This window comes from Salvelinus alpinus, chromosome 26 (genome assembly GCF_045679555.1).
Source record: "Salvelinus alpinus chromosome 26, SLU_Salpinus.1, whole genome shotgun sequence".
Classification (NCBI taxonomy): domain Eukaryota; kingdom Metazoa; phylum Chordata; class Actinopteri; order Salmoniformes; family Salmonidae; genus Salvelinus; species Salvelinus alpinus.
The window spans coordinates 29,535,142-29,557,902 of NC_092111.1; the positions used below are offsets into that span (position 1 = coordinate 29,535,142).

At 45.9% G+C, this 22,761-nt stretch overlaps 1 protein-coding gene across 3 annotated transcripts in view; it reads left to right on the plus strand.

Annotated features, from left to right (window-relative positions):
- The window catches only part of LOC139555116 (cyclic AMP-responsive element-binding protein 5-like), a 40,359-nt gene that overhangs the window by 15,930 nt on the left and 1,668 nt on the right, over nucleotides 1-22,761 (plus strand). Inside the window, exons 2-10 of one of the 3 annotated variants that reach the window (XM_071368609.1) lie at nucleotides 7,229-7,295; nucleotides 7,473-7,563; nucleotides 10,064-10,173; nucleotides 11,909-12,093; nucleotides 14,438-14,567; nucleotides 14,808-14,888; nucleotides 19,997-20,350; nucleotides 20,663-20,899; nucleotides 21,177-21,328. In XM_071368609.1, coding sequence (XP_071224710.1) covers nucleotides 7,242-7,295; nucleotides 7,473-7,563; nucleotides 10,064-10,173; nucleotides 11,909-12,093; nucleotides 14,438-14,567; nucleotides 14,808-14,888; nucleotides 19,997-20,350; nucleotides 20,663-20,899; nucleotides 21,177-21,293 — 1,359 coding nt within the window. In that variant the 5' untranslated portion in view covers nucleotides 7,229-7,241 and the 3' untranslated portion in view covers nucleotides 21,294-21,328. Of the gene's footprint in view, nucleotides 1-7,123; nucleotides 7,296-7,472; nucleotides 7,564-10,063; nucleotides 10,174-11,908; nucleotides 12,094-14,437; nucleotides 14,568-14,807; nucleotides 14,889-19,996; nucleotides 20,351-20,662; nucleotides 20,900-21,176; nucleotides 21,329-22,761 lie in introns of those variants that run through there. The other 2 variants (XM_071368607.1, XM_071368608.1) reach the window with 2 other exon arrangements.

Genomic DNA, 22,761 nt, shown 5'->3' on the forward strand with positions numbered 1-22,761 from the left:
GTCTCTTCTCTTGTCTTTCTGACTGTGGGTTTGTCTCTCCTCTTGTCTTTCTGACTGTGGGTTTGTCTCTCTTCTTGTCTTTCTGACTGTGGGTTTGTCTCTCCTCTTGTCTCTCTGACTGTGGGTTTGTCTCCCCTCTTGTCTCTCTGACTGTGGGTTTGTCTCCCCTCTTGTCTTTCTGACTGTGGGTTTGTCTCTCCTCTTGTCTCTCTGACTGTGGGTTTGTCTCCCCTCTTGTCTTTCTGACTGTGGGTTGGTCTCTCTTCTTGTCTTTCTGACTGTGGGTTTGTCTCTCCTCTTGTCTTTCTGACTGTGGGTTTGTCTCCCCTCTTGTCTGTCTGACTGTGGGTTTGTCTCTCCTCTTGTCTCTCTGACTGTGGGTTTGTCTCTCCTCTTGTCTTTCTGACTGTGGGTTTGTCTCTCCTTTTGTCTTTCTGACTGTGGGTTTGTCTCTCCTCTTGTCTTTCTGACTGTGGGTTTGTCTCTCCTCTTGTCTTTCTGACTGTGGGTTTGTCTCTCCTCTTGTCTTTCTGACTGTGGGTTTGTCTCCCCTCTTGTCTTTCTGACTGTGGGTTTGTCTCCCCTCTTGTCTTTCTGACTGTGGGTTTGTCTCTCCTCTTGTCTTTCTGACTGTGGGTTTGTCTCTCCTCTTGTCTTTCTGACTGTGGGTTTGTCTCTCCTCTTGTCTTTCTGACTGTGGGTCTGTCTCCCCTCTTGTCTTTCTGACTGTGGGTTTGTCTCCCCTCTTGTCTTTCTGACTGTGGGTTTGTCTCTCCTCTTGTCTTTCTGACTGTGGGTTTGTCTCCCCTCTTGTCTTTCTGACTGTGGGTTTGTCTCCCCTCTTGTCTTTCTGACTGTGGGTTTGTCTCCCCTCTTGTCTTTCTGACTGTGGGTTTGTCTCCCCTCTTGTCTTTCTGACTGTGGGTTTGTCTCTCCTCTTGTCTTTCTGACTGTGGGTTTGTCTCTCCTCTTGTCTTTCTGACTGTGGGTTTGTCTCTCCTCTTGTCTTTCTGACTGTGGGTTTGTCTCCCCTCTTGTCTTTCTGACTGTGGGTTTGTCTCTCCTCTTGTCTTTCTGACTGTGGGTTTGTCTCTCCTCTTGTCTTTCTGACTGTGGGTTTGTCTCTCCTCTTGTCTTTCTGACTGTGGGTTAGTCTCTCTTCTTGTCTGTCTGACTGTGGGTTTGTCTCTCCTCTTGTCTCTCTGACTGTGGGTTTGTCTCTCCTCTTGTCTTTCTGACTGTGGGTTTGTCTCTCCTCTTGTCTTTCTGACTGTGGGTTTGTCTCCCCTCTTGTCTTTCTGACTGTGGGTTTGTCTCTCCTCTTGTCTTTCTGACTGTGGGTTTGTCTCTCCTCTTGTCTTTCTGACTGTGGGTTTGTCTCTCCTCTTGTCTGTCTGACTGTGGGTTTGTCTCTCCTCTTGTCTTTCTGACTGTGGGTTTGTCTCTCCTCTTGTCTTTCTGACTGTGGGTTTGTCTCTCCTCTTGTCTTTCTGACTGTGGGTTTGTTTCTCCTCTTGTCTTTCTGACTGTGGGTTAGTCTCTCTTCTTGTCTGTCTGACTGTGGGGTTGTCTCTCCTCTTGTCTTTCTGACTGTGGGTTTGTCTCTCCTCTTGTCTGTCTGACTGTGGGTTTGTCTCTCCTCTTGTCTTTCTGACTGTGGGTTTGTCTCCTCTTGTCTGTCTGACAGTGGGGTTGTCTCTCCTCTTGTCTTTCTGACTGTGGGTTTGTCTCTCCTCTTGTCTTTCTGACTGTGGGTTTGTCTCTCCTCTTGTCTGTCTGACTGTGGGTTTGTCTCTCCTCTTGTCTTTCTGACTGTGGGTTTGTCTCTCCTCTTGTCTTTCTGACTGTGGGTTAGTCTCTCTTCTTGTCTGTCTGACTGTGGGTTTGTCTCTCCTCTTGTCTTTCTGACTGTGGGTTTGTCTCTCCTCTTGTCTTTCTGACTGTGGGTTTGTCTCCTCTTGTCTGTCTGAGTGTGGGTTTGTCTCTCCTCTTGTCTTTCTGACTGTGGGTTTGTCTCTCCTCTTGTCTTTCTGACTGTGGGTTAGTCTCTCTTCTTGTCTGTCTGACTGTGGGTTTGTCTCTCCTCTTGTCTTTCTGACTGTGGGTTTGTCTCTCCTCTTGTCTTTCTGACTGTGGGTTTGTCTCCTCTTGTCTGTCTGACTGTGGGTTTGTCTCTCCTCTTGTCTTTCTGACTGTGGGTTAGTCTCTCTTCTTGTCTGTCTGACTGTGGGTTTGTCTCTCCTCTTGTCTTTCTGACTGTGGGTTTGTCTCTCCTCTTGTCTTTCTGACTGTGGGTTAGTCTCTCTTCTTGTCTGTCTGACTGTGGGTTTGTCTCTCCTCTTGTCTTTCTGACTGTGGGTTTGTCTCTCCTCTTGTCTGTCTGACTGTGGGTTTGTCTCTCCTCTTGTCTCTCTGACTGTGGGTTTGTCTCTCCTCTTGTCTTTCTGACTGTGGGTTTGTCTCTCCTCTTGACTTTCTGACTGTGGGTTTGTCTCTCCTCTTGTCTTTCTGACTGTGGGTTTGTCTCCCCTCTTGTCTTTCTGACTATGGGTTTGTCTCTCCTCTTGTCTTTCTGACTGTGGGTTTGTCTCCCCTCTTGTCTTTCTGACTATGGGTTTGTCTCTCCTCTTGTCTTTCTGACTGTAAGTTTGTCTCTCCTCTTGTCACACTGACTGTAAGTTTGTCTTTCTGACTGTGGGTTTGTCTCTCCTCTTGTCACACTGACTGTGGGTTTGTCTCTTCTCTTGTCTTTCTGACTGTGGGTTTGTCTCTCCTCTTGTCTTTCTGACTGTGGGTTTGTCTCTCTTCTTGTCTTTCTGACTGTGGGTTTGTCTCTCCTCTTGTCTCTCTGACTGTGGGTTTGTCTCCCCTCTTGTCTCTCTGACTGTGGGTTTGTCTCCCCTCTTGTCTTTCTGACTGTGGGTTTGTCTCTCCTCTTGTCTCTCTGACTGTGGGTTTGTCTCCCCTCTTGTCTTTCTGACTGTGGGTTAGTCTCTCTTCTTGTCTTTCTGACTGTGGGTTTGTCTCTCCTCTTGTCTTTCTGACTGTGGGTTTGTCTCCCCTCTTGTCTGTCTGACTGTGGGTTTGTCTCTCCTCTTGTCTCTCTGACTGTGGGTTTGTCTCTCCTCTTGTCTTACTGACTGTGGGTTTGTCTCTCCTTTTGTCTTTCTGACTGTGGGTTTGTCTCTCCTCTTGTCTTTCTGACTGTGGGTTTAACTCTCCTCTTGTCTTTCTGACTGTGGGTTTGTCTCTCCTCTTGTCTTTCTGACTGTGGGTTTGTCTCCCCTCTTGTCTTTCTGACTGTGGGTTTGTCTCCCCTCTTGTCTTTCTGACTGTGGGTTTGTCTCTCCTCTTGTCTTTCTGACTGTGGGTTTGTCTCTCCTCTTGTCTTTCTGACTGTGGGTTTGTCTCTCCTCTTGTCTTTCTGACTGTGGGTTTGTCTCCCCTCTTGTCTTTCTGACTGTGGGTTTGTCTCCCCTCTTGTCTTTCTGACTGTGGATTTGTCTCTCCTCTTGTCTTTCTGACTGTGGGTTTGTCTCTCCTCTTGTCTTTATGACTGTGGGTTTGTCTCCCCTCTTGTCTTTCTGACTGTGGGTTTGTCTCCCCTCTTGTCTTTCTGACTGTGGGTTTGTCTCTCCTCTTGTCTTTCTGACTGTGGGTTTGTCTCTCCTCTTGTCTTTCTGACTGTGGGTTTGTCTCCTCTTGTCTGTCTGACTGTGGGTTTGTCTCTCCTCTTGTCTTTCTGACTGTGGGTTAGTCTCTCTTCTTGTCTGTCTGACTGTGGGTTTGTCTCTCCTCTTGTCTTTCTGACTGTGGGTTTGTCTCTCCTCTTGTCTTTCTGACTGTGGGTTAGTCTCTCTTCTTGTCTGTCTGACTGTGGGTTTGTCTCTCCTCTTGTCTTTCTGACTGTGGGTTTGTCTCTCCTCTTGTCTGTCTGACTGTGGGTTTGTCTCTCCTCTTGTCTCTCTGACTGTGGGTTTGTCTCTCCTCTTGTCTTTCTGACTGTGGGTTTGTCTCTCCTCTTGACTTTCTGACTGTGGGTTTGTCTCTCCTCTTGTCTTTCTGACTGTGGGTTTGTCTCCCCTCTTGTCTTTCTGACTATGGGTTTGTCTCTCCTCTTGTCTTTCTGACTGTGGGTTTGTCTCCCCTCTTGTCTTTCTGACTATGGGTTTGTCTCTCCTCTTGTCTTTCTGACTGTAAGTTTGTCTCTCCTCTTGTCACACTGACTGTAAGTTTGTCTTTCTGACTGTGGGTTTGTCTCTCCTCTTGTCACACTGACTGTGGGTTTGTCTCTTCTCTTGTCTTTCTGACTGTGGGTTTGTCTCTCCTCTTGTCTTTCTGACTGTGGGTTTGTCTCTCTTCTTGTCTTTCTGACTGTGGGTTTGTCTCTCCTCTTGTCTCTCTGACTGTGGGTTTGTCTCCCCTCTTGTCTCTCTGACTGTGGGTTTGTCTCCCCTCTTGTCTTTCTGACTGTGGGTTTGTCTCTCCTCTTGTCTCTCTGACTGTGGGTTTGTCTTCCCTCTTGTCTTTCTGACTGTGGGTTAGTCTCTCTTCTTGTCTTTCTGACTGTGGGTTTGTCTCTCCTCTTGTCTTTCTGACTGTGGGTTTGTCTCCCCTCTTGTCTGTCTGACTGTGGGTTTGTCTCTCCTCTTGTCTCTCTGACTGTGGGTTTGTCTCTCCTCTTGTCTTACTGACTGTGGGTTTGTCTCTCCTTTTGTCTTTCTGACTGTGGGTTTGTCTCTCCTCTTGTCTTTCTGACTGTGGGTTTAACTCTCCTCTTGTCTTTCTGACTGTGGGTTTGTCTCTCCTCTTGTCTTTCTGACTGTGGGTTTGTCTCCCCTCTTGTCTTTCTGACTGTGGGTTTGTCTCCCCTCTTGTCTTTCTGACTGTGGGTTTGTCTCTCCTCTTGTCTTTCTGACTGTGGGTTTGTCTCTCCTCTTGTCTTTCTGACTGTGGGTTTGTCTCTCCTCTTGTCTTTCTGACTGTGGGTTTGTCTCCCCTCTTGTCTTTCTGACTGTGGGTTTGTCTCCCCTCTTGTCTTTCTGACTGTGGATTTGTCTCTCCTCTTGTCTTTCTGACTGTGGGGTTGTCTCCCCTCTTGTCTTTCTGACTGTGGGTTTGTCTCCCCTCTTGTCTTTCTGACTGTGGGTTTGTCTCCCCTCTTGTCTTTCTGACTGTGGGTTTGTCTCTCCTCTTGTCTTTCTGACTGTGGGTTTGTCTCTCCTCTTGTCTTTCTGACTGTGGGTTTGTCTCTCCTCTTGTCTTTCTGACTGTGGGTTTGTCTCCCCTCTTGTCTTTCTGACTGTGGGTTTGTCTCTCCTCTTGTCTTTCTGACTGTGGGTTTGTCTCTCCTCTTGTCTTTCTGACTGTGGGTTTGTCTCTCCTCTTGTCTTTCTGACTGTGGGTTAGTCTCTCTTCTTGTCTGTCTGACTGTGGGTTTGTCTCTCCTCTTGTCTTTCTGACTGTGGGTTTGTCTCTCCTCTTCTCTCTCTGACTGTGGGTTTGTCTCTCTTCTTGTCTCTCTGACTGTGGGTTTGTCTCTCCTCTTGTCTTTCTGACTGTGGGTTTGTCTCCCCTCTTGTCTTTCTGACTGTGGGTTTGTCTCCCCTCTTGTCTTTCTGACTGTGGGTTTGTCTCTCCTCTTGTCTTTCTGACTGTGGGTTTGTCTCTCCTCTTCTCTCTCTGACTGTGGGTTTGTCTCTCTTCTTGTCTCTCTGACTGTGGGTTTGTCTCTCCTCTTGTCTTTCTGACTGTGGGTTTGTCTCTCCTCTTGTTTTTCTGACTGTGGGTTTGTTTCTCCTGTTGTCTCTCTGACTGTAGGTTTGTCTCTCCTCTTGTCACACTGACTGTGGGTTTGTCTCCCCTCTTGTCTTTCTGACTGTAAGTTTGTCTCTCCTCTTGTCACACTGACTGTGGGTTTGTCTCCCCTCTTGTCTTTCTGACTGTGGGTTTGTCTCTCCTCTTGTCACACTGACTGTGGGTTTGTCTCTTCTCTTGTCTTTCTGACTGTGGGTTTGTCTCTCCTCTTGTCTTTCTGACTGTGGGTTTGTCTCTCTTCTTGTCTTTCTGACTGTGGGTTTGTCTCTCCTCTTGTCTTTCTGACTGTGGGTTTGTCTCTCCTTTTGTCTTTCTGACTGTGGGTTTGTCTCTCCTCTTGTCTTTCTGACTGTGGGTTTGTCTCTCCTCTTGTCTTTCTGACTGTGGGTTTGTCTCTACTCTTGTCTCTCTGACTGTGGGTTTGTCTCTCCTTTTGTCTTTCTGACTGTGGGTTTGTCTCTCCTCTTGTCTTTCTGACTGTAGGTTTGTCTCTCCTCTTGTCTTTCTGACTGTAGGTTTGTCTCTCCTCTTGTCTTTCTGACTGTGGGTTTGTCTCTCCTCTTGTCTCTCTGACTGTGGGTTTGTCTCTCCTTTTGTCTCTCTGACTGTGGGTTTGTCTCTCCTCTTCTCTCTCTGACTGTGGGTTTGTCTCTCCTCTTCTCTCTCTGACTGTGGGTTTGTCTCTCCTCTTCTCTCTCTGACTGTGGGTTTGTCTCTCCTCTTCTCTCTCTGACTGTGGGTTTGTCTCTCTTCTTGTCTCTCTGACTGTGGGTTTGTCTCTCCTCTTGTCTCTCTGACTGTGGGTTTGTCTCTCCTCTTGTCTCTCTGACTGTGGGTTTGTCTCTCCTCTTGTCTCTCTGACTGTGGGTTTGTCTCTCCTCTTGTCTCTCTGACTGTGGGTTTGTCTCTCCTCTTGTCTCTCTGACTGTGGGTTTGTCTCTCCTCTTGTCTCTCTGACTGTGGGTTTGTCTCTCCTCTTGTCTCTCTGACTGTGGGTTTGTCTCTCCTCTTCTCTCTCTGACTGTGGGTTTGTCTCTCCTCTTGTCTCTCTGACTGTGGGGTTGTCTCTCCTCTTGTCTCTCTGACTGTGGGTTTGTCTCTCCTCTTGTCTCTCTGACTGTGGGGTTGTCTCTCCTCTTGTCTCTCTGACTGTGGGTTTGTCTCTCCTCTTGTCTCTCTGACTGTGGGTTTGTCTCTCCTCTTCTCTCTCTGACTGTGGGGTTGTCTCTCCTCTTGTCTCTCTGACTGTGGGTTTGTCTCTCCTCTTGTCTCTCTGACTGTGGGTTTGTCTCTCCTCTTCTCTCTCTGACTGTGGGTTTGTCTCTCCTCTTGTCTCTCTGGCTGTGGGGTTGTCTCTCCTCTTGTCTCTCTGACTGTGGGTTTGTCTCTCCTCTTGTCTCTCTGACTGTAGGTTTGTAATAGAGATGAATGATGAACAGGACCGGTCCTATAGATGCAGTGCTCCTGGCTGCTCGCAGGTGTGTGTGGACCTCTCGTAAACAATCTCCTCACTGCATGATGATTTGATATCTAATATCTTATTTTATCATAAGTCAGATCTGATAAAAAATATATGCCACTTAACAAGTCATTCCATAAATCAATGTTTTAGTGAGCATGCTAAGTTGATCCCTCTCTCTCTTCGCCCCATACAGCGGTTCCAAACAGAAGACCACCTGATGATCCACAGACACAAGCATGAGATGACCCTCAAGTTCTCCTCGACCAAGGCTGATCCCCTCGCAGGTGAGAATAACATGTATAGATGTAGACAGCAGAGAAAGAGAGAACAAAAGAGTCAGGGTGAAACAGGTGGCCAGAGAAAGAGAGAACGAAAGAGTCAGGGTGAAACAGGTGGACAGAGAAAGAGAGAACGAAGGAGTCAGGGTGAAACAGGTGGACAGAGAAAGAGAGAACGAAAGAGTCAGGGTGAAACAGGTGGACAGAGAAAGAGAGAACGAAGGAGTCAGGGTGAAACAGGTGGACAGAGAAAGAGAGAATGAAAGAGTTAGGGTGAAACAGAAAAGGAAAAAGAGGGACAATCTATGGCAGTGGAGGTTATCCTTGACTGTTCTCCTCGACCAAGGCTGATCCCCTCGCAGGTGAGAATAACATGTATAGATGTAGACAGCATAGAGAGGACATTAGCTTTGTAATGATGATTATTTCTATTCCGTTTCCAGTCAAGGATAACCTCCACTGCCATAGATTGTCCCTCTTTTTCCTTTTCTGTTTCACCCTGACTCTTTCATTCTCTCTTTCTCTGTCCACCTGTTTCACCCTGACTCCTTCGTTCTCTCTTTCTCTGTCCACCTGTTTCACCCTAACTCTTTCATTCTCTCTTTCTCTGTCCACCTGTTTCACCCTGACTCTTTCGTTCTCTCTTTCTCTGTCCACCTGTTTCACCCTGACTCTTTCATTCTCTCTTTCTCTGTCCACCTGTTTCACCCTGACTCCTTCATCTCTCTTTCTCTGTCCACCTGTTTCACCCTGACTCTTTCATTCTCTCTTCCTCTGTCCCCCTGTTTCACCCTGACTCTTTCATTCTCTCTTTCTCTGTCCACCTGTTTCACCCTGACTCCTTCGTTCTCTCTTTCTCTGGCCACCTGTTTCACCCTGACTCTTTTGTTCTCTCTTTCTCTGTCCACCTGTTTCACCCTGACTCTTTCGTTCTCTCTTTCTCTGTCCACCTGTTTCACCCTGACTTTCGTTCTCTCTTTCTCTGTCCACCTGTTTCACCCTGACTCTTTCGTTCTCTCTTTCTCTGTCCACCTGTTTCACCCTGACTCTTTCGTTCTCTCTTTCTCTGTCCACCTGTTTCACCCTGACTCTTTCGTTCTCTCTTTCTCTGTCCACCTGTTTCACCCTTCTTAACTTATTACCCGGAGTTCTTTATTTGTGTTTCACTAATGTTCTCAGTTTGTTAGGATTTTTTAGTGTAGAGTTTGTGTGTATGACAATATTTCTCGTCCCTTCGATCGGTAAAATACAAGTGTCCTTATAAGTCTTATCCCTCCCGCTCTCCTCTCTCCTCCCTCCCTCCCCCCTTCACCTCTCTGACCGACTGTCTGTCACTCAAGCATAGTGTTGTCTGGTTCAGGCATGTGTGCCTGTGTGTCCGTGTGTATATGTCCGTGTGTGTGTGTGTGTGTGTGTGTATGCGTGTGTGTGTGTGAGCATGTGTATGCATGTTCGTCTGTGTGTGTGTGTTTACGTCCTTGCATGCGCGTGTGACCTCTTCTGTGGTTGATGAAAAAACGATGACGTAGAGAACAGTACAGTATACTGATGACTTGTATTGATAACCAGTAGTGGTAAGATACAATAGTATTTGCAGCACATACAGAGACGAGAAGAGAACAGTCGGTTCACAGCAGACTAGAGCACTGGTGGCCAAGGCTCAGCCTCAGACAAAAACACACTCTCAATCGTGCAGGCCAGACGAAGACCCCGTCTGTCTGTTGCCGTGGCAACGGCTGTCTGTCTCTCTGGGCTTAAACATCTCTGTTGACCTTTGACCCACACCAGTCAGGTTCTATACTGCAGGGGCCTGTAGACACTCAGCCCTCCTGGAGGAAATCTCCTGTCAAAACAAAGGAGTGCCGAGCTTGTGACTCTTGATTCCTGACCTCGCGACCTTTCAACCTTGACAGTTTAGACTATAGGTGAGAGAATCAGTCTCTGTCTGATCTTATCTTGGTTACTATGGTGATCACTCTGGGGTGAAGTTTCCCCTAAGTACAGATATAGGATCAGCTTGCCCACCCCCAATCCTAACCTTAGCTATTAGTGAGGAAGATGCAAAACTGATCCAAGATCAGTGGCTAGGAGCAACATCACCCTACAGCATCATGATCTGCTCCTGAGCCCGTGGCTGGGAAGGCTGTCATGGTGGTGTAGGGAAGGCTACACAAAACAAGTTGAACAAAGTTCCAGTGATGTTGAAACCATGCCAGCTGTAAACTGCCTGAGGTGCTGGTTTAGATCTGTCTCTGACACAACCAAAACCTCTCTGTGTACTTCCATATGCCTAGTGGTTAAGAGCATTGGGCCAGAATCCCTGGACCAACTAGGTGAAAAATCTGTTGATGTTCTGTTGGTTCAATCTGTTGACACTCAACCCTAATTTGCTCCGTAAATCGCTCAGGATAAATGACTACAATGTAAATGTAGCAATATCATGGTTGTTATGATATCTGTTTGATGCTTAATGTCTGTTTGCTCTCTCTGTGCTATGTGTGATCAGACCAGACCCCAACGCCGACACGTTTCCTGCGTAACTGTGAGGAGGTGGGCCTCTTCAATGAGATCGAACAAGAGTTCCGCCAGGCACAGGAAGAGCAGAACATTAAACAGGTTACACACGAAAAAACTACATTTCCCATGAAATCTCAGACATATAGAGCAAGCAGATGAGACTTGAACATATGCTAGTTGGAACTAGGAAACTCCAAAATTTCAGACTTTCTGATTCGTTGAACGCGGTACGTGTATAACTACAAGCAGTTAAATGTTTCCGACATCGGAGTTTCCTATTTCCGACTTCCTATTTCCGACTAGCATAGACATTGCATCATTGTATCTGTCCAATTATGGCATTTGTGAGAGCACAGCCAGTGCCATTGAAGGCCATCTCCACTTCTACTACTTCTATGAGTTGGCAAACAAACTGAAAGGGTGCACACTGCCACCTAGAGTGTGTTGTTTGAACTGGTATAAAGCCAAGGTTGGCGATATACCTGCAGTAATGGAATATTTGCTCGAGAGTATAATTCATTGGCTCCTGGTGACCTGGATGGAATTCTGTGATCTTCCTTAACCCATAGCCAGTTGACTACTTCAAAATGGTGTAAGTCCTCAATGGCGCTGCCCATGCTAAAACAGGCTTTTGGGCAATAGAGTTTTTCATCTCTATGTACTTGAACTAACAAAACTGTAATTTATCATGACAGTAATTACTGTACTAGCACATTAAACAAACACCGTATCCAGAGAGCATACTGATAGTCTTGCATGCTAGGTTTCAGATCAAATCATATTTATTTTTTCGAAAGCCCTTTTTACATCAGCAATTGTCAAAATGTGCTCTACAGATACCCAGAAAGAGCCAGCCAAGTTTTGAGGCTGTTGTATGAAACTAGCAAATGGAACAGACAAACAAATAGGAGACCGTCACCAGGGTCAGTGGTGGAAAAAGTACCCAACTGTCCTACTTGAGTAAAAGTCTTAATACTTAAGTATCAAAATTAAATGTAATTGATAAAATATACTTAAGTATCAAAAGTAAAAATATAAATAATTTCAAATTCCTAATATTTAGCAAACCAGACGGCACAATCTTCTTGTTTTTTAAATTTACGGATAGCCAGGGGCACACTCCAACACTCAGACATAATTTACAAATGAAGCATGTGTGTTTAGTGAGTCCGCCAGATCAGAGGCAGTACGGATGACTAGGGATGTTCTCTTGATAAGTGAGTGAATTGGACCATTTTCCTGTCCTGCTAAGCATTCGAAATGTAAAGAGTACTTTTGGGTGCCAGGGAAAATGTATGTAGTAAAAAGTACATTATTTTCTTTAGGAATGTAGTGGAGTAAAAGTAAATGTTGTCAAAAATATAAATAGTGAAGTAAAGTACAGATACCCCCCCAAAAAACTACTTAAGTAGTACTTAAAAGTATTTTTACTTAAGTACTTTACACCACTGCCAGGTTGGCAGGTATTTTGACTGACGGGGAAGTATTGAGTGACAGGTGAGTGAGAGTCAGATAGACAGATAGACAGACATTCAGGCAGGTTTAGATATCTGACCTGCGGCAGGTAAGAAACACCAGGTGATCACGTTCTTATTGGCAGGGTAAGCATCCAGACAGACTGACACATAACGGCCAGACACACACACACATGCGTGCACACACACGCATTCACGCACACACACACTTTGCCGCAGACCCACAACACACACTAACACACACACACACACACAATGCCACACACTCCAAGATGTAAAATTGGTATGTAGAAGTGTGTATTCATTCAAACAACAACAGAATGCATATTAAAACGAGTCTTCTCTTCCTTGTCTCTCAGACTCAGAGTCTCCCTCAGAATGGATCATCATGTGTGAACCAGCCCCAGCCCCACTCCCAACACCAACCACAGTCCCATGGTGGTATGAGGGGTCTAAGCTGCAGCATGGCTGGACAGCAAGCACTGCCCTCTGCCCAGTCCAACTCAGTCATCACCCAGGCCCACTCCATGCTCACACACTCAGGGTAAGCACACAGAGACAAAGATTCACACACACACACGCACGCACGCACGCACGCACGCACGCACGCACGCACGCACGCACGCACGCACGCACGCACACACACACACACACACACACACACACACACACACACACACACACACACACACACACACACACACACACACACACAATTACACACCAAACACACACATCTTGTCAACATGTTACTGTCCTCTACCTTTCACCCCTCTCTCTCACCTTTCTCTCTCCCTCCCTCCCTCCCTGTACCTCTCACCCCTCCCCCTCTGCTGTCCTAACCATAACTCATTCTGTCTGTAGCAGGCTGTCATTCCCCAGACAGTCTAATTTATTAGGCCTTAATGAATTAGAGAGAGTGAGAGAGAGGGGGGATGGGGAGATGGGGGAGAGGGAAAACAATTGAAGAGAGAGAGAGAAAGAGAGAGGGAGGGAGGGAGGGAGAGATGGGAGGGAGGGGCTACTGGCTATTACAATACACCATTGGTCCCATTCAACCTCCATCCCCCTTTCTATCCCTCTGTCTTTCCCTTTGCATCTCTTTCTTTCTCTCCATCTCTCCCCATATTTCCCCTCACCCGTCATCTCTCCCTCGGCCGTTGACACAAACCAGTCATATGGTCCCAAGCTCTAGACCCGGGCCCAACCCCGACCAGCCCCGGCCCCAACCCCGACCAACTCCAGCCCCTGCTTCAGCCCGGGCCCCAACCCCGACCAACTCCAGCCCCTTCTTCAGCCCGGGTCCAACCCCGACCAACTCCAGCCCCTTCTTCAGACCGGGCCCCAACCCCGACCAACTTTAGACCCTTCTTCAGCCCGGGCCCAACCCCGACCAACTCCAGCCCCTGCTTCAGCCCGGGCCCAACCCCGACCAACTCCAGCCCCTGCTTCAGCCCGGGCCCCAACCCCGACCAACTCCAGCCCCTGCTTCAGCACGGGCCCAACCCCGACCAACTCCAGCCCCTGCTTCAGCCCGGGCCCAACCCCGACCAACTCCAGCCCCTGCTTCAGCCCGGGCCCAGGGCAGTGTGGTGGTGGCTGTGGTTATCACACTACAGCGCATGGAGATTAGGCATGGCTCTGTCTTTCCTCTCAACTCCAGACATCTGGCCCTGCTTTGTGAAACCTGTCACACATACACCTACTAACTAGAGCTAGGTAGCTACATGAATCTCTGGTGTGTGAGGCAGCGAGTTGATTTATCTAGTCAGTCCATGTGCTGGAAAGATGGTGTGTTATGGATACCTTCTAACATACCTTTATGAGCCCTTACATTCTCTCTCTGGCCAATCGGTGACGTTCATTGATTGATTCAGAATAAATGTTTCAGAACTTCAAGACACTGCTGCTAGAGGTCTATTCTCAGTCCCTAATGGCACCCTATTCCCTTTAACCAGGGCCCATAGAGCTCTGGTAAAAAGTAGTGCACTATATAGGGAATAGGGTGCCATTTGGGACGCAAACCTAGAGTTTCAGAAGTAACAGAAGTTCTATGAGCCCTTCAGAAGAGTTAGAGTGGGCTTAGCTACAGCAGAGCACAACACAGCATAGTACAGTTGAGTAGTACAGTCCAGTTGATTACAACATAGTACTGCCTATTAGAGTACATAGACTAAGGAAGGGAAGGGACCATATCACATGGCCAGTTAAAGTCAGACAACGTCTTGCTCTGTAGCCCAGGCCAAGCTAGCAATGAGGTGATCCGTGTTGGATTCCGGGGATCTGACTGTTTCTCCCTGTGTTTACCACTGGTTTCTACGACGACCCCATCTCCGAGTGTCTGGCTGTTGGCCCGGGCGGACTGTTATGGTTACGTTAGGAGGCGTTGTTTTGGTTCGGTTCTTTCTTTTCTTTTTGCACGTTTATTTCGCTGCTTGCTACAGAGTCAGTGGTGACATCACCAGGGATGACCTCAGCGCAGCGAGGGAGGACCACGCAGTCTGATTGGCTGAGGGCCAAAAGCATTACATCATCACATCGCACCCCAGCCCCTTCTGTGGCGCATGTCTCTCCCTCTGCTCAATCTATTACTTTCCCCCTCTACTTTCCATCTTTCTGTCTCTGTCTCACTCTATCACTCTATCACTTTAATTGAACCTCCTCTCTTTCTATCGCTTTATCTCACCGTACTTTCCATCTCTTTCTCAGCTACATCAAACTTTCTCCCTTTACATCTCAATCGCTTTCTTCTCTCTCCCTCATCCTCTCCACTCTACCACTCTCCCATGTTTCTCTCTCCTTTCTCTGTCCCTGATCTGAGACCAGTGTAGAGGCTGGTTACTGAGGTTCTCTGACGTCTGAGTATTTCTTTCTCCCACTGATCTCAGACCTGTCCCTGGGCCCCTCTCCTCCCTACTGCACCTGAGGAACAACAGACAGAGACAGCCCCTGGCCGCCTCCATGCCTGGCACCCTGCCAGACCCAGCCATGCAGGGAGCATCTGCCCAGCACATGTCTGTGAGTACATACAACGTTACTTACACTGGCCTTCTTTAATGAGCCTATACTTGAGAAATACCTATTGCTTGTTACATTGCTATTACCAAGTCCTAGTATTACATTGTAATTATCTAGTAATTCTCATTTGGAACTGATTGAAACAGGAAGCATTTACAGGCTGTACAGATTTCAATAGATTTGACTTGTTTTCAAGGTTAAATTGTGTAGAAATAATAAGTAATTTGTTATGTTCCTCAGATGGAAAGACAGATGTCTATGGGATCCAGTATGATGAGCATCCAAGGTCCCGCCCACAACTCTTCCTGCTCTTCACCTCAGGTACTGACCAATCAGAATACTCTTTCATGGTACCGACCAATTAGAAGGCTCTTTCTTGTTTCACATGATGTTCATGTTTCTGCATGGTTCTCTATGATGACAGAGATTAGAGGAGCTGTTGTTTGGGCTTGTTATCCTGAACTTTTTCTTCCAATACAAACATGGAACAGCTACTCACCTCTTATGTATGTCATGTTTTTCATGCTGCCTATGCTCTTGCACACTCTCTCACCTTTTCCTTCTCACATACGCACGCACGCACGCACGCACGCACGCACGCACGCACGCACGCACGCACGCAAACACACACACACACACACACACACACACACACACACACACACACACACACACACACACACACACACACACACACACACACACACACACACACACACACACACACACTCTCTTCTCTCTCTCTGTGGGGCCCCATTCACCCTCTGGCTATTCTCATTCCTCCTAGGCTGGAACAGAGAGGAAACGGAGTGTAACTCTACACCTTTACATACACTATCCCCAACCAGAGGAAGTCACAGTTTACATGTTCTCCCTCTAGCCCTCTTCATCCCTGTAATTCACTCAAAAGTTATATATCTCTGATTCTCTGTTTAACTTGACCTTTTTCTCACGTATTCACTTTTTTCGTTTTTAAAGGCTGTCTTGAAGAATTGAATCTAAGTAAAATCCAGCACACAAAACACTTCACAATCTACAACTTTAAACAGGCACTAGACTCTCCAAGAGACTCCCCAGCCACACACATGCACAACACACACAGGAAATGGCCTCACGTGCTGACCCTGTGCTTGGGGACTATATGGTGTCATGTTTCTGAACCAGAAAGGTCTCTGGCTAACATCTGACCCACAGCCTGGGGCTGGTTGGCCTTTGTGTTCTAACACTCTCCTCCTCTCGTCTGAGTAGCAGCTCTCTCTATGGACTCATATCTATACCTGTTTTGACATGAGGACTTTGACATGGCCAACGTACAACTGTTGCTTGTCTAGGAATTTTATAATGAATTGAATGACTCGTTTCTGGACTTTGTATTGGGAAAAATATATAGAAATAGTGTTTTCTAAAGTTGATGTATTTTAAACATGTTATTGTTTAGCTTGACAAATGGCTCAGCAGATTAGAGAATGAGACTTGTGGGTTTATTCATTGTATAGCATCTAGGTTAGCTTTACTGAAAGTAGGTCAAGTTAGCTCCCTTCTAGAATTCAAGAACTCTGCAAGTTAAATAAGTGAAATAGTGAGGCCTTCAGTAAGGGGATGTATGCATCCCAAATGGTACCCTTTTCCCTATAAAGTGCACTACATCATTTATGACCAGAGTAGTGCACTATAAAGGGAATAGGTTGCCATTTGGGACGTATGCCATGTGTGAAGCAGTGATGGATATCTGTTTGACTCTGTCACATGAGGTAGAGTATAGTACGGCGTGCTTTCAGGGTGATCAGCCAGACAGAAATATCAACCTGTTGGAGTAATGTACCAGTATAGAACTGTGACGGAATCATAGAACCAGTGTTACAGGGTTTCTATGTAGTAAACAGAACTCCAGGACTCTTATACTGTTGCTGCTGAGTGTGTGTGTGTGTGTGTGTGTGTGTGTGTGTGTGTGTGTGTGTGTGTGTGTGTGTGTGTGTGTGTGTGTGTGTGTGTGTGTGTGTGTGTGTGTGTGTGTGTGTGTGTGTGTGTGTGTGTGTGTGTGTGTGTGTGTGTGTGTGTGTGTGTGTGTGTGTGTGTGTGTGTGTGTGTGTTTGTGTGTGTGTGAGAGAGGAAAGAGAGAGAGAGAGAGTGCGTGTGTGTGTGTCTGTGTGGCTGGCAAAACTGGCATAGACAGCTACATGACCTCATCGTTGGCACTCTCTAAATGTACTCCATTTTTTCATTGGTGAATGGAACAGAAAAAATAAACTACTTCTCTTAAAGAAATATTGCATAACCGAGAGCAATAGTAATGTTGGATGATGTCATTCCCCAGAAACACTCTCTATTTCTGTCCCAAATGGCACCCTATTCCCTACATTTGACCAGAGCCCTATGGCCTGTCTATAGGTTCTGGTCAAAAGTAGCGCACTATATAGGGTGCCAATTGGGACACAAGTTTTGCCCGGCCTCTCTTGCTGAGTGTGAGAGCTCACTGCTATAGCTGTGAACTGACTTGCCTAGTTAAATAAAGGTTAAATACATTTTATTTTTTAAATGTGTTGGATTTGCCCCAAACACAAGGCTTTGCATTTTGGCCAAAAAGTGTATTACTTTGCCGTGTTTTTTTGCAGTATTACTTTAGTGCCTTGTTGCATACAAGATGCACGGTTGGGAATATTTTTATTCTGTATATTTGTATTGTTATTTTCACTGTGTCATTTAGGTAATTATTGTGGAGTCACTACAATGTTGTTGATCCATCCTCAGTTTTCTACCATCACAGACATTGAACTCCGTAGTTGTTTTAAAATCACCAATGGCCTCATGGTAACATCCCTGAGCAATTTCATTCCAATCCTGCAGCTCAGTTCAGAAGGACGACTGTATCTTTGATGTGTCTGGGTGGTTTAGTACATAATCCACAGCATAATTATTGACCATGCTTAAAGAGATATTCAATGTCTGATTTGTTATTGTACCCAACTACCAATCACTGCCCTTCTTTATAAGGCTTTCAAAAAGCTCCCTGGTCATTGTAGTTGAATCTGTGCTTGAAATACAATACTTGACTGAGGGACCTTACAGATGGTGTATATATGGGGAACAGAGGAAGGGTTAGTCATTCAAAAATCATGTCAACCCCTATTATTTTACACACTGTGTGTACATGTAATTTATTATGTGATTTGTTTAGCCAAATTTTAATCCTGAACTAATTCAGGGTTGCCTAAACAAAGTGGCTAAATACTTATGCAACGACAATATTTTATTTATGAATTTATTTATAAAAAAATATAAATATCTTCCACTTTGACATTACAGAGTATTTTGTGTAGATTGTTTCCAAAAAAATATAATTAAATACATTTGAATCCCACTTTGTAAAACAATAAAATGTAAAATAGCTTGCCTATGTATTATTTATATTCTATTACAGAAGTGAAGAGTTTCATTACAAATCGCTATATATTCATTTTCAGAAATGTTTGTCAATTTGCTTTTATTGTTTAATGGAATTGTGTGTTTTTATCTAATCATGGCATCATGGGGTTGTTCGATGACAGACATGTATTTGTTTCAAATCTATCACTTGATGGTTTCATTTCAGAGAGACCAATGATCATGTTTTTTTGCAAAATGCCAAATATCCACCTCACTCTCAGGGGAAAAAGTATTACTATTATGTTTTACACAGTCAAATATAACAAATAACTACCTTTTTTATAAAGAACTGTACAAATTATACATTTGTGACAATATATCTTTTTTTTTATTCAAAAAAATATTATCCAGAGTGACTTGCAGTAAGTGCATTCATCTTAAGATAGCTAGGTGAGACAACCACATATCAATCACAAATACATGATACGAACTTTCCATTCCAGCTAAACAATGGATATATACAACATGCAACAATTTCAACGATTTTACTGCATTACAGTTCCTATAAGGAAATCAGTCAGTTGAAATAAATTGGATTTCACATAGCTGGGAAAACAGATATGCATCTTTTGGTCACAGATACCTTTAAAAAAAAGTAGGGCGTGGATCAGAAAACCAGTCAGTATCTGGTGTGACCACCACCTCATGCAGCTCGACATGCAGCTCGACACATCTCCTTCGCATAGAGTTGATCAGCCTGTTGATTGTGACCCGTGGAAAGTTGTCCCACTCTTCTTCAATGGCTGTGCAAAGTTGCTTGATATTGGGTAGGAACTGGAACACGCTGTCGTACATGTCTATTCATGCTGAAACATGAGGTGATGGCGGTGGATGAATGGCACAACAATGGGCCTCAGGATCTCGTCACGGTATCTTTGTGCATTCAAATTGCCATCGATAAAATGCAATTGAGTTCATTGTCCGTAGCTTATGTCTGCGCATACCATAAACCCATAGGCACCATGGGCAATCTGTTCACAACGTTGACATCAGCAAACTACTTGCCCATATGGCGCCATACACGCTGACTGCCATCTGCCCAATACAGTTGAAACCGGGATTCATCCATGAAGAGCACACTTCTCCAGCGTGCCAGTGGCCATCGAAGGTGAGCATTTGCCCACTGAATTCAGTTACGACACCGAACTGCTGTCAGGTCAAGACCCTGGTGAGGATGTCTAGCACACAGATGAGCTTCCCTGAGATGGTTTCTGACAGTTTGTGCAGAAATTCTTCGGTTGTACAAACCCACAGTTTCATCAGCTGTCTGGGTGGCTGTTCTCAGACAATCCCGCAGGTGAATTTTATTTATTTTTATTTAACCTTTATTTACCTAGGCAAATCAGTTAAGAACAAATTCTTATGTACAATGACGGCCTACCCGGGCCAAACCCGGACGATGCTGGGCCAATTGTGCGCTGCCCTATGGGACTCCCAATCACGGCCGGTTGTGATACAGCCTGGAATCGAACCAGGGTCTGTAGTGAAGCCTCTAGCCCTGAGATTTGATACCAGCAACTGCTTGCTGGTATCCCTGCTTGCTAGCTCACTTTCCGTTCGAATCCCAGGTCTGTCGTTGGACCTGGGATTCTAACTCCGGTTTCTGGCTCACCTCTTTAACCGTTAGGCTAACTGCCGCCCCTATAAGGTGATACACACAAGTGATACACTTAACTTAAGATATAAAGTGATACACTGTTAACTTAAGATATGAAGTGTCATTGATGATTGGTACTTCTTGACCTCTTAACTGTTTTTACAGCTGTAAAAGAAGAGAAAGAATAAGAAAAGCAATGACGACCTTCAGTTGTATTCCTTTGCTCAGTTCAGTGGTGATGTTTGTTGGAAATGCTTTAATGCCTTTAAACACCAAGTCTGTTTTTTGGACCAAGTCTGGATTTTGGACAAAAATAAAATCACTTGGGAGTTGGTAAGAAAGTGCCTGTAGAGATCAGTTTTAATTGTAATTTCATGGTATTATGTTTTGTTATGTTTTTATTCCTTAGAGAGCTAAAACCGTGGGTCACCACCACCAACACCAACACCAACACCCGGGAGCTGTCGCCAACGGCAACATGGGTCCCACCATGGGTAACATGATGGAGATGTCACCGCGCCAACGGCACACTCAACTGCAGCAGCAGCAGCAGCATCATCAGCAACTGCAGCAGGCTCCGCCCATCTCCTACCAGCAGCACTGCCACGCCCCTCCACATCACCTGGGAAACGCCCACAGCCTGGGCCACCAATCAGGGAACGTGCCGCATCATCCGGTTCACCAATCACCTCCCTCGCACCTGCAGACCAGCCACACCCACCAGACCTCGCCTCACCTGCCCCTCCACTCCATAGCTGCTCAGGTACAGTATTACCTAGGTGTTGACATGACAACCACTCTATATCAAGCTTTGTTAGTTTAGCGTGAGGGTGGTTGCCAATTGCTGTAATCTGACATCTGTAAAATTGCCTGTCATCACCATTGTTGCATCAGCATTATGGCACTATTGCATAGACCTTTTGAATCCCAAATGAACCCGTTTCCTATGTAGTGCACTCAAAAGTTAATTGGAATTCGGGTGCTATTTGGAAGACAGTCCTTATCACAGAGGATCCATAGTTTGACAGGTTCTTAGTAAATAGTGTTTAATGACCCGTGTTTGTCTGTTGTGCAGTTGTCTCCAGCAGCACAGCAGATGCATTCATCCCAGCAGACACATTCCCTGCATGCAGGCCAGGCGACTGGAGGACGTCGCAGGAGGTCTGTGGACCAGGACCCAGACGAGCGCAGGCAGAAGTTCCTGGAACGCAACCGAGCTGCGGCCACGCGATGCAGACAGAAGAGGAAGGTCTGGGTGTCTGCTCTGGAGAAGAAGGCAGAGGAGCTGACGCACAACAACATGCAGCTGCAGGTAGGTTTATACGCGGGTTGTCACCATACCAGTACAGCGATACTACCATAACTGATTTTCCCTGGACAAAAGTAAAACTCAAAGCAGACTAAACTCTTTGGTCCTTTAAAAACCAATTTAATGTTAAATATTGTGTGCTAAACGTGATTCAGGGTGACATAAGGTTGTTTCTTTCTAACATTAGGACTTTTTTCCTCTGGTATCGTGGCGACATGAGTTTACACACACATACACACACACATTGTCACTAACGTTTCTGTCCCACATGCCATTCCAGAATGAGGTGACCACTCTGAGGTCAGAGGTTGGCCAGCTGAAGCAGATCCTGCTGACCCATAAAGACTGTCCTGTCTCCGCCCGCCAGAGAGAATCACAGGGGTACCTCAGTGAGTAACACCCCGACCCCGCCCATCCTCAAAACACCCAGAGGTATACCCCTACCCTCTACAATACTCCTATCCCAAAACACAGAGGTATACCTCTACCCTCTACAATACTCCTATCCCAAAACACCCAGAGGTATACCCCTACCCTCTACAATACTCCAATCCCAAAACACCCAGAGGTATACCCCTACCCTCTACAATACTCCTATCCCAAAACACAGACTCCTACTCCTATCCCAAAACACAGACTCCTACTCCTATCCCAAACACAGACTCCTACTCCTATCCCAAACACAGACTCCTACCCCTATCCCAAAACACAGACTCCTACTCCTATCCCAAAACACAGACTCCTACTCCTATCCCAAAACACAGACTCCTACTCCTATTCCAAACACAGACTCCTACTCCTATCCCAAAACACAGACTCCTATCCCAAAACACAGACTCCTACTCCTATCCCAAATAACAGACTCCTACTCCTATCCCAAACACAGACTCCTACTCCTATCCCAAAACACAGATTCCTACTCCTATCCCAAAACAGACTCCTACTCCTAACCCAAAACACAGACTCCTATCCCAAAACACAGAATCCTACTCCTATCCCAAACACAGACTCCTACTCCTATCCCAAAACCCACAAGGATACATACTGTACCATGTGTACCATCTACATGGTCCCATGTGAGTGTGATGGGCCTGCTACACAGGACACTTTTGCAGAGTGAGACACTCCTATTGTTTTTAATGAAACCTGGGTCTTAGCAGCAACTCACTGGTTGAATCAACGTTGTTTCCACATCATTTCAATGAAATTATGTTGAACCTACAGGAGGTTGGTGGCACCTTAATTGGGGAGGATGGGCTTGTGGTAATGGCTGGAGCAGAATCAGTGGAATGGTATCAAATACATAAAAGACATGGTTTCCATGTGTTTGATGCCATTCCATTCGCTCTGTTTCAGCCATTATTATGAGCTGTCCTCCACTCAGCAGCCTCCACTGGTTGAACCAGCGTAGAATAGACGTTGAATTGTGCCCAGTGGGATGGCCCTGTGAGAGACTTGTGCTGCTCTGCGTAAAACTTTCATAAATTCAAGGTATGATTCACTCCCAAGAACACTTGATGAAGTGCCTCGCACACTGGCAAAATGTTACATGTCCAGTATAGCAGCTTAAAGCCTAAAGTTTTCTTGACGCCCCAGTGTAGCTCCCCTGTCAGAGGGTCTCCCCAATTCAAGAAACATCCAGAGTCAAAAATACAGGTATCAGAAACACAGCGCTACAGTCTCGCAATGGTTGGTGTATGAGGTTGAAAAGTGAGATTGAAAACCCCTTTGCACCTTGATGACTGAATTGAAACATCTATGATGCCTGTTCTTGATGTCACCAGTGAGCACATTCTTGGGTGTTACAGACAGATGTACTTTATTGGTATATTTCAATTTTTGCTCTATTTGCTCCACAGTAATGC